General features: G+C 37.1%; 2 protein-coding genes across 3 annotated transcripts; both read left to right on the forward strand.

Annotated features, from left to right (window-relative positions):
- Positions 1-315: 315 nt before the first annotated feature.
- On the forward strand, positions 316-4,773 carry LOC107090580 (gap junction beta-1 protein-like). Of its 2 annotated transcripts, none has more exons than XM_015384042.1 (2): positions 316-432; positions 3,646-4,773. In XM_015384042.1, exon 2 carries the CDS (start codon positions 3,660-3,662, stop codon positions 4,380-4,382), a length of 723 nt encoding a protein of 240 aa, XP_015239528.1. In that variant the 5' UTR covers positions 316-432; positions 3,646-3,659; the 3' UTR covers positions 4,383-4,773. The 2 variants fall into 2 exon arrangements, with proteins under 2 accessions (XP_015239528.1, XP_015239526.1); XM_015384040.1 differs by lacking the exon at positions 316-432 and adding an exon at positions 828-933.
- A 2,473-nt stretch (positions 4,774-7,246) lies between these two features.
- Positions 7,247-8,197, forward strand: LOC107090578 (heat shock protein beta-11-like). The gene has a single exon (XM_015384036.1). It carries the CDS (start codon positions 7,309-7,311, stop codon positions 7,960-7,962), a length of 654 nt encoding a protein of 217 aa, XP_015239522.1. The 5' UTR covers positions 7,247-7,308; the 3' UTR covers positions 7,963-8,197.
- Positions 8,198-11,475: the final 3,278 nt, after the last annotated feature.

An 11,475-nucleotide genomic window follows, 5' to 3' on the forward strand; every position in this document is an offset into this window, starting at 1 on the left:
ATAATGACTGATAAAACCATAATGAGCCATTCTTTTCTTATCTTTAGTTCTGTGACTCATTTCTACTTTTGACCTTCCATGTTTTACTCCACATTGCGTCAAAAACATCCTCCACACACTCTCTCAAACACAGCACAATGAGGACAAGAGGACAGACAGTGGTCCCCCACTCAGATTCTTGTGCAGAAATGAAAATGTTTGATCTGGACTCTGTGGCCGCTTGTTTTGTCCTCCTAAATGGGAGCATTGTATGCAAATTCCTCGAGCAGAAGCATATGACCTCCTCTGTGCAGGGCAGTGGCTAGTGTGAGCAAAATCATTAGCAATGCAAAGTCATGGTGCTCTGATACTCTTGTTCACGGTGCCAGATTAAGAGGAAATCTGCTTAGACCAATGTTTTTGGATGAACTTGGTTAGAAAAAGCAGCTGACGGTAAGCCATCTATTTTCTCATATGGTTCACAGATGCTTCTCAAATTCCTACAGAGGTATTTTTATAGTTTTCAACAGATTTATTGCTTTTTTTCTGTCACATAAAGAGCACTAGAAACTGTATGAGAACAATTTTTCAAATATTTTTATGAGATGTGAAAACATAAATCAAGAGTTGAACGAAATAAGCATTTTTTGTGCAAAATTTCTAATATATCTAATTAACGATTTATAAAAATATGAATGATCCTAAAGCTTTAGCTGTCAGAACCTCAGGCACCCCTCTATGATGGGCACAGGTGCCTAGGAAGCATCATGACGTCTGGTTAACGCGTGTCACATGATGTGTCTGTGTTGCTCATAAATGATCGGCAGCTTGGCGGGGGGGGGGGGGGCAGAGAGGTTTCCTTCCTCCTCTGGATCCACATCCATGCCAAACTAGCAGGTCAACTTTTATTCTTCTCACTGCCTCCTATGCCTCTGACGCCTCCTGCAGAGCCTGGTAACATTTTCACATCTACAACTAGGAAGGGAGTGTTTTTATGACGAATGAACTTTGTTCTAAAAACTTTGTGATCAATTAAGTAACAATCAACAAGGGTGTGCAATCTGAACACGGCCTATAAAATCTAGATTAAAACAAAAGTCCTCGTTTCTAACTGGCCGTGTATGATGTAATCTTAAGTGTTTTTTATGTAAATAATATATTTTCTCATTATCATTGTTGGAATAAGTTCAATATGTCAAAAGAACTACAACATAAATCAGTTTTAAAACTTTTATTTTCAGAATATGTCTATTTTACAAATAATAGATATAAAAACAGAAAACAACAAAAACTCAGTTTTGACATTTGTCTTAAAATGTCAATCTTCTAATAATATTTTTAGCTTGTGTCAAAAGTTTAATTTTATCACATTGTTTAATGATGTTTATAAACAGAGAATCAAAAGATAATTTTGTTCTTTTTTTTTTTATTCATTTATGTTTCATATTTTATTTCTGTTCTGCGTGAGCCGTGTTTCATTTCCACACCTTGGCCCGCTGAGGTACTTTAAAGTTCCCTAAAAATGATGCTGGGCACAATTGGATTGTAAAGGATTTTCTAAATGATCACTTATAGAATATATCATTTTTTTGTGAACCAAGCAAATGTTTCTTTTTACTCAGTTATACAATTTCTTTAATGAAATAATGTTTTTTTATTACCTCTGTCATTCTTTAAGTGTGTATAGTTTGGATAATCAGAAAGGAATCATTACAAATAACATACATACCGGTAAATCTAAAATTGTATATTTCTTTCCCCTGATTTTTATTTTTAGATTTGCCAGGGGCAAATTATTATTCCATAAAGATGTTTCTCTCAAGAAATACCTAGAAAATTTAGCGTGCAATTCATTGGGTTCGAGCTTTTTGTCATGGGGGCCAAAATTGTCTTTCATTCAGGGGGGAAAAAAAACACAACCTTTGATTTAAATATTTTGTAATTAAAATTGTAATGAAATAAGTAAATAATTAAATCATAGTAGATAAAAATAACTAGTCAGCTGGTTTATCTGTTTCAAAAACAGAACAAATGCAGCATCCAGTGGCCTAATATCTTAAGCATTATTTATAAGTTTTGTTTTTAAATGATCAGCAATGAGAACTTACTCTTGCTTTATTAAACCAAACTTAACAAATTGGTCCCCTAAGTTTATTTGGATGCTTATGGTCCTTTCTACTATTAAATTAAAATATATTAAATTAAAGGAATACATCCAATGCTTTGGGTTGAACCTTATGTTACCTTTATGTAGGTTTTAATTGGTCTTTATCCTGCTCTAAAAAGCCCTCAGTGGAAACTGCACATTAATATTTTATAAATATGCATCTTCATCAGCTCCCTGGGCTTGATAACTCATAGGGGGAATTGAAGTGCTGATGATGATTTAACCTGTCAAACTCAGAAGGTTTTTAATTAATCTCTGCCTGAAAATATATCACAAAAATCTATACTTTCAGAACATGTGTAAAGCTACCATATACATTTTTTCCACAGCTAATGCAGTATTGAATAAATTACTATTCCTGATTTATTGGGGGAAAATGCCTGTTTTTTTAAGCCTGTTTTATATCATAAAGTTTTATGATTTATTGTAAATAACCCTTTGATTAATTAAAATATATGTCTGAGATGTATTTTCTTTTTTGTTTATTCCGTTTTTTTTGTCAGGAATTTATTCATAAAAATGTATAAATATACTGGGGTATGGTGTGCAGGTAGAGCGCATTACCCGTACACCAGCTGTCACGGGTTCGAGTCAGCAGGACTGAACTTTGTCAAATGTCTTTACGCTCTCTTGTATCCCACTTCCTTTGATTTTTTCCCCCCAACTTTTATTGTCATCCCACTGTCCCACTGCTCAGCTCAGCATTTAACCCATCCCCATGGAGAGCAGTGGTCTGCCATTGTGTGGTCTGTGGGAGTGCGGCTCGAACTTTAAATTAAAATATTATAATGAAATAATTGGCAACTAATTTTGTAATCAATTAATCGTTAGCTTGAGTATAGAGACTCTAAAACATGCCTTTAACTGAAAGAGTAACTAACTCAAAGCAGTTATATCAAAACTGTGAAAAATATCCAAATACTTTGAATTCAAGATGAAAAACCATTTCTGTCCATCAATACGCTCTATCCAGAAATCCTAAAAAGGGCCCCATATTGGCTTCACTTAAAATTGTGTTTAAGGAACCTTTTCCTATCCTTTTACTAATCGATTAATCGTAAACAGAATCGACAGATGAATTGATTAGCAAAATAGTCATTACTTGCAGCCCTGCATACCTGTGCATGTGGATGGGTTCTTTTTCATGTGGGTCATTTGGTGTTGAAGAGGACTCTTTTTGGGTTTCTTTCTGGTTCCTTTGTGTGATATTTTTGTTGATTGTTTGATTTTGAACTGACTGATTAACTGTTTTAAGATGATAATTAAATATAGTTTTTCTACTTTAAGAACAATGGCTTGTGTGTTGTGTGGATGTTCCGTAATCCCTTGTGTATATGTCTAAATATATATATAAAATATAAATGTCTAAATATATATATATATATTAATATCTAAAGAAAAAAAAAAAAAAATATATATATATATAGCCAACATATATTCTATAGTTGTAATAAAAACATTTTTTTTCACATTTTCTTTTTCTATGTTTCTCGCTGCAGACCCGGAACCAAAAATGAACTGGGCCTCCTTTTATGCTGTCATTAGCGGCGTTAACAGACACTCCACTGGCATCGGCCGCATCTGGCTCTCTGTCCTGTTCATCTTCCGCATCCTGGTCTTGGTGGTTGCAGCTGAGACCGTTTGGGGAGACGAGAAGTCTGGCTTCACTTGCAACACCCAGCAGCCTGGTTGCAACAGTGTTTGCTATGACCACTTCTTCCCCATCTCCCACATCCGCCTCTGGGCCCTCCAGCTCATCCTTGTCTCCACTCCGGCCCTGCTGGTGGCCATGCATGTGGCCCACCGCCGACACGTCGACAAAAGGCTCTACAAAATGTCCGGCCGGACCAATCCCAAGGACCTGGAGCAGATAAAGACCCAGAAGATGAAAATCACAGGGGCTCTGTGGTGGACATATGTCATCAGCCTGTTGTTCCGCATTGTGTTTGAAGTCATTTTTATGTTTCTGTTTTACATGATATATCCTGGTTACAAGATGATCCGGCTAGTGAAGTGTGACTCCTACCCCTGCCCCAACACAGTGGACTGTTTTGTGTCGAGGCCCACAGAAAAAACCGTCTTCACCGTCTTTATGTTGGCTGTGTCTGGGGTTTGCATTCTACTCAACATAGCAGAGGTGGCATTCCTGGTGGGAAAGGCCTGCGGTAAACACCTGCACAGTGCTGGAGACTCAACCATGGGAGCTTGGATCCAACATAAACTTCACTCCTTCTAACCGAGGCAGATTTCTGCCTATTTTTCACAGGGATATCAGATGAAAGGCATAAGAAGGACTGTATTTGTGATACTGCTTTTAACAATATGAAATAAATGAGAATTAATGGTTAATGAATAGATCCTGGGTTCAAAGCGGACAAAATATATTGTTCCAAGAATTCATATATATGCTAGTTAGGTTGCAAATTATAATAAATAATTGTTGTGTTGGAAGAATGTACCTACATAATGTTTCTGTATTATATTTACTATCCCTTTTAATGTCATTACATATGATGTATTTACATTATTTATTTTTATTTATATTGAATTTAATAGATAAGAATTCTGACAATGACTTGAACCTAACACACTTTACTTGATATATGGCAAGAGGATTTATCTTAAAAGCATGGATTTTATATATATCTATATATATATATATCTATATATATATATATATATATATATATATATATATATATATATATATATATACATATATATATATATGAGCAAACTCTTATTACCAATGGAAGGATTTTTATTCTTTTTTCTAAAAGCCACCAAATGTTACTTACTTTATTGTGATTTTATCTCATAAACAAAGATGTGTATAACTCTGATAAAGGAAATGATTTTGCACTTTCCAGTTTCTTCAAGTAGAAAACAAAAAAAGTATTTCAGGTCTCTACCAGTTTTGGGAATTTAGGAGATAAAACGGATATTGTGGCTTATCCTTTTGCGTCTGAAGTGTTAACTTTCCATCCAGGACCACCTTCTGTTTAGGTTCATTCACTTTGACTGGGTTCAATCATCCCCATATCATGATGCTACCATCCCCATGTTTTAATGAGGGGATGCTGTGGTCAAGTTTATATGTGGGGTGAAGTTCTCTGCTGCCCAAAGCATTTTGCTTGTTGTCCACAGGCCTTTGGTGTTAATCTGAGGAAAAAACATCCATGTCTGCTTTGTTCAGGCTGGTGACAAATTGTAAATGAGACATCTTCAGATTTTCCTTCAGTTCAACCAGTTACCACTGGTTTCTTGGCCTCCTTCATTAATGTTTTCCTCAGTTTAAATAAACTGTCACGTTGTGGCAGATTTGCAGTTGTATCCTGTTTGTGCTTTTTTTTTTTTTTTTGTAGTCTTAGAATGTATTCTGCTAAGGATAAAGTGTGACATATTTTTCTCCTTCTGGATGATGGATTTGACAATTCTCCAAGAGATGCAAAAGCTTTTAATTTATCACCTAAATCTGCTTCAAATTTGTCCACATCTTTCTCCCTGACCAGTAGGACTTCATACAACAAACTGATTTTCCATAAGTTTAATTTACACAAAGATGTTTTCTCTTTAGGTGATTTACTAAAGTGTTAAATTGCACATTAGTTACTTTAAAAAAATCCATGGTTTTAAGATTTTACTTTTAAAAAATTTTCTAAACCACATGTTTTTTTTTTCCACCTCACTATTAATTACTTGAATAAAAATAAAATTAAATATCGCTTGAGTAAAATTTGGCTTGTTAGGATAATTATCACTGATGATGGGTGAGTTTATCAAAGCTTAATATTAGCTGCCTGTTGCATGTCAGAAGTGATGTTTTCCCCAGTATTTTATCTAATTAGGCCAGTTCCTCGATGTAATAAAGTGTAATATTTTGTTAAGGCTGGAGCAAAGGATGTCTCCTCATCTGCAAACATGTGTGACATGATGATGTGATAGACTGGGGTTGTATAAAATGCTTCTTTAACTGTTAAAAGTGGCTACTTCCCCCTGAGAAGTGAGCCCAGTTGGTAAAAAGCAGCCTTCTGTAACTCTAAGCAACTTCTCTGATATGTTTAAGATTACAATTTCTATCAAAATCTGTTGTCGTCTCTCCTGGTTATTTAATACGTAAAAGCTATGAAGTGTTATCTAAAGAGTTTGTCCCGAGTAATCTCTTTTCAGGAAATTGAACCGGAGAGAGAAACCTTCAAGACAGAGCTTACCTTTAACAGTCTACTTAATAAAATGTAACTTCACTTCAGGAAAATAAGTTAGTTCTAAACAAATATGCACCATTGAAAGACACGCTTTGTTCTTTTTTGTGGTCAAGGCTTATTGGTTAATTTTTTTTTTTTTTCTGTCTGCTGTCTCATTTAGAGGTTGAGTGAAAATACAGTAAACCATAACTTAACTTATTCTACAAACTGTAACTATTGATTTTCTCAGTTTTATAACTCAGAAATATTAAATCAGTAGTTATGATCATGGATAGTCTGTAGATCAGTTACTCCGTGATTGAGTAGCTTTTATACCAAATACAATTTTACTTTTACTCAAATAATTTCTTTAAAGGATATATGATGAAATGTTGCAATGCTTAAATACCATTTTTGTGTACTGTACCAACCTCTACTAGTCTTTCATTTTGATGTGCAAAGAAGGGACGGATCTGAAAAAGCTACCAAGGACTAAGGTTGGGTATTCCGTGTTTTTAAACATTAAAACCTAAATAAAACACATTGAAAAAATGTTCATGGATCCATCAATATAACTTTTTTTGATATTTCAAATTGCTCTTAATGAAGCTGTAACACCAAAAGCAACCAGCGGGCAGCAGTGTTGCATGCCTTTGGTTGATAGTTGTGATCTGATTTTGAGGGTGTGACTCACAGCGTTTAGGGTCATCCAAACATGTGCCACATGCCATCCGTCTCAGCTTTGTTCTATTTCTGCAGCAGGACTCACTCATGGTCTTTATTAAGCAGCTGAACACACTCACACACACATACACTCTGAGGAATGCCTCTCGATCTTTCCTCTGGTGGCGGCTGCTGAGGGCGTGTTATAAGGGTGGGGGTGGGTCAGCTTATTTAAACAGTGGGTAGGAAGGGCATCTCTCAGACAGAAGATCAGACAGAGATCAGAAATCTAGCTTCCAACTGAACGACTACAGAATGTTGTGTCCCAGCGTCTTCCAGCCGACCCCAACCGCCATGAGGCCTTTCCTGGACCTGCACTGGCCCATCCGCAGCCTGTGGCCCGAGACCAGACCACTCTTCTACCAAATTGAGCAGGAGATGATCCGGCACATGCAGGAGATGAGGCAGAGCATGGAGTACATGGAGAGGCTGCACCAGAAGATCTTTGAGGAGATCGACCAAACCTCCAGCTCTACTGGGGCCTTTAAGCCCATCGCCTTCCAGGAGCTGGGAAAGGACAGAAACACCTTTGCCCTGAGCCTGGACACAGCCCAGTTCGCCCCGGAGGAGCTGTCAGTCAAACAGGTTGGAAGGAAGCTGAGGGTGAGCGGCAGGACGGAGAAGAAGCAGGAGGATGGGAAGGGTTCCTACTCCTACAGGTGTCAGGAGTTCAGGCAGGAGTTCGACCTGCCAGAGGGCGTCAACCCCGAGACCGTCAGCTGCTCGCTGGTGGGAGGCCGGCTGCAGATCCAAGCACCCCGGGAGAAACCACAGAGTGACGGGAATGAACGGATCGTCCCCATCAACGTCAGTTCTGCCCCAGCGATCACCCCTGCTTCACCCTCCTCCCCCTCCGAGAGCCAGGAGGGGAACAGCGCCTCCTCAGAGAGCCCGGCTGAGAAAAACTGAACAGATACAACTCAACTAATAATCTACCTAAAGGAAGAATAGAAAAAATTGCACCTTGATTTTAAACACATTAAGCCTACCTTGTTTTGTTCTTTTTGTTGTTTTCAATAAATGCCCCTAGTTTAAATGCAATCATATTAAATAAAACTTAGTGGAAAACTCAAGTTTGAGCCAACACAATGTGTTTTAATGTTTTGACTAAAAACATACTGGTCCTTATGGATTTGGACATCTAGTCTAAAATAAAAAAAAAAAAAAAAAAAAACATTGTGAAGCATGTGTTAAGAGTAGCAGGTCTATTAACTGTTTTTTTTCTGTTCTTATAACATTTCCCTCAAAGTTTTTTGTATAAAGCATTTGTTATAATAAAACTTAACATTTTCTTTTCTCAATCATTTTCTCTCTGGAGCTTACTTTTAAATTAAGAGCATGACAACTTCAGTACAACTATCAAGTTCTATGAACTCCTGCCATCTTCGCTTTTCTTTATAAATAACTATACTGTCATGATTTATCATTTCCCACAAACCTGTTGATCCGCTGACCAAAAATAAGACGTAAAAGACATCAGCAATGATGATGATGCTACCATCAAACTGGGAAAGTGTTTACTGTGACATCTTTAAACCAATGGATTACGTCATCCTGCAGGAAACATTTAACAACTACCCATTTTAGCGGGGGGGCATCTAACCAGATGCAGCCTTAAACTAGAGAGTGAAGCCAAAAGAAATGATAGAAACCCAGTAGCTCCATTTCAGGTCCTATAGACATTAGTCAGCATGTTCAAAGTCATAGCGGTGAATCACCTTGGCCTTTAGGAACAGTTGAGGAAGAAAGAATATTTAGAAACAAGATGGCAGCAGGACTTTGGTTAACAATGTTCATCCAGACAATGGTTTCAGTACATATGACACTAAGGGCAGAAACAATTAATTGGATTAATTGTGATTAATCGATTATTGAAAAATCATCAACTAATTTAGTAATCGATTAATCATTAACTGAAGTGTAGAGAAGCTAAAACGTGGCTTTAGCTGAGCGACCCACCTTGAGCTGCAATTATACCCAAAAAAGTAGTTTGTATTTAAGATAAAAAATAAATAAAAATAAAAAAAACTTTGTCAATATGCTCTATCCTACGGAGCCCCTAAAGGGACATAGAGGGAAAAAAATTAACTTTTGCGAGATCTCGCAAAACATTTTGGCATGTCGTGAACCGGAAGTAAAACAGACACACAACAGTGTACTGCTATGGGAGGATAATACGCCCATGTGTCAGCTACAACCATGGAGGATGATTTGGAGAGGTTCCTAATTTCAAGATAAGTCCCAAAACACGACATTACATGAACGAAGAGAGACAAGGTCAGTATGCAATCCTACGGAGCCCCTAAAGGGACATGGAGGGAAAAAAAATTACTTTTGTGAGATCCTGCAAAACTTTTGCGAGATCCTGCAATACTTTTGCGAGATCTCGCAAAAGTATTGCGGGATCTCGCAAAAGTTCTTTTTTTCCCCTCCATGTCCCTTTAGGGGCTCCGTACTATCCAGAACTCCTCTAGTGGAAACGTTTTAGTTTCACCTGCCTTAATTTTGTAAAAATAATCTTTAAGGAACCTCTGGCTATCCGATTAATCCAAAAAAAAAAACTTAGTTGCAGCCCTAGATGAGAACAAAGTAGAGATAGTAGTAAACCAAACCCAGCATCTTAGTATACAGTAAACACCTTCACCCAGGAAATGCTTGTGTTATAAAAAATAAAATACACAACACCAGTTTTTCAGTTTCCTTGTAAAATAATTTTCAGTAAACTTAATTTATTCACAAACTGCTTTTCAAATTGCCATGTTGACATTGTATTTTCTGTTAAATCACATACAATAAAAAACATTTCTAAAAGACAAGAGATGTCTGAGACTCTTCACTAACTATACATGAATACTTCTCAGCCTTATGGAAATGCGCCGTCTTCCAAACTCGATGTCTTCATGTCCACACCTTGCTGCGTTCAGACATCAGATTAGAAAGGTTGAGGAAATGAAATAAAACCCGCCAGAAATGATCAACAGAAGGACTGGAAAAAAAAACAAAGCAGCTACAGTACACCTTTCCTTTTGTTCGGTTTTATTCTTCTCCCTTTATTATTATTGTAATGCGGTTACACAATATGTTCAGTTAAGGCTTATGCTGCACGCTCTGCGTGATGTTCAACAGAAACAAACCAGGAGGTGGATGAAGAGAGCAGCAAATGCAACACATGTAACTACAGAGAACATCTGCATCTCTGGTGGGGACCCTCTCAGCTGCTGTTAGTTGTGAAATATCGTCTTGGAGCTCCTGTTTGAGTTCATGAGGTACCAGGTTTTATGGGGGCATTGTGCTTGTCTCCTGTCTTGCTTTAACCCCCCCAGGTTCTGCATTTTCAAACTGCGGTGAAAGAACCACCTCTGGTGGTCAGAAAATAACTGTGACACTGACTTTGGATTGAATGGACTACGTTCTTTAAACAAATTGATCAGTTTCTTTCTTCAGACATTGGTTATTGGGAACCAGCTCTATATAAATACACCAAAAATAAAACTGAATTAGCAATAATAGTCCTCATCAAAGCTTATGGTAGGCGTTCCCCAACAGCACCGTTTGAATGAGCCCTTTACCATGGCTCAATCTTATTCTGGCTCCTATTAAAAACATTGAACAGCAAATGGTGAAGGGCAAACGAAGTGAAAAGACTGCAGCAGAACCAGATTATGACCTGGAGAAGTCCAAGCTAAACGGATGTAGGAGTCCTTACTTCATTGAGTGTAAAATATGTATTTAACGACAGGTTTAGCTGTGCGATCCTTGTTGGCAGTATTGAAGGACTTGATTATAAAGTTCTACCTGGTTAGCTAGAAAAAAGTAGGACAATTTTAAGAGCCAGAAACATTCAAGAAATGTTTCTTTTCTTGTTTCTGAGTAAAGACGACAGAAGATAATTAAAGAGTACTTTAGTGGAGCAGTCTTAGTTTTTGCACTGTTAGAGTAGCTAAATGAAAATGGACCAGCCTGGTGTACTTAAATCTTACTATTCAACATGGGTTAGTTTGATCATTTTATACAGTATTCAAAATAAGACATACAGATCGTTCTAGTGTGAAATGGCATAGCAGGTGTGGCTATCAGTTTAGCATGAAGTTTTAACATCAATGTGATTAAAAGAGAATTAGGAGTAAATGTATAATGGAAAATGTACCAGTTTCCAGATTAGGTTTCAAAGATGGTTATTAAAAACAAAAAAATATTCACAGAATGAGTGGTGGAAAAAAAATCTGAATGTCTGAAGAAATAATTTAATGCAATAGGACCCTTTTTAATAGAACTGGAAAACGGTTACCGGCCGGTACTATGAGGATGTAGTACTAACAGGCTTTCATTTATTTCAGTGTGAGCCGTTACTCTGCACTGAAGCTCAGTAAAGTCTGACTTGATATTATTGGGTTTATGATTATCTTGAGCAAATCATCTTTG

The sequence above is a fragment of the Cyprinodon variegatus genome, unplaced genomic scaffold, assembly GCF_000732505.1.
Source record: "Cyprinodon variegatus isolate N-32 unplaced genomic scaffold, C_variegatus-1.0 Scaffold300, whole genome shotgun sequence".
In the NCBI taxonomy this organism is placed as follows: Eukaryota; Metazoa; Chordata; class Actinopteri; order Cyprinodontiformes; family Cyprinodontidae; genus Cyprinodon; species Cyprinodon variegatus.

Coding starts and splice junctions, on each gene's coding strand:
- LOC107090578 (XM_015384036.1), top strand. CDS start 7,309: ATGTTGTGTCCCAGCGTCTTCCAGCCGACCCCAACCGCCATGAGGCCT.
- LOC107090580 (XM_015384040.1), top strand. CDS start 906: ATGCCTCTGACGCCTCCTGCAGAGCCTG. Junction 934..3,645: donor GACGCCTCCTGCAGAGCCTG/GTAACATTTTCA, acceptor TTCTCGCTGCAG/ACCCGGAACCAAAAATGAAC.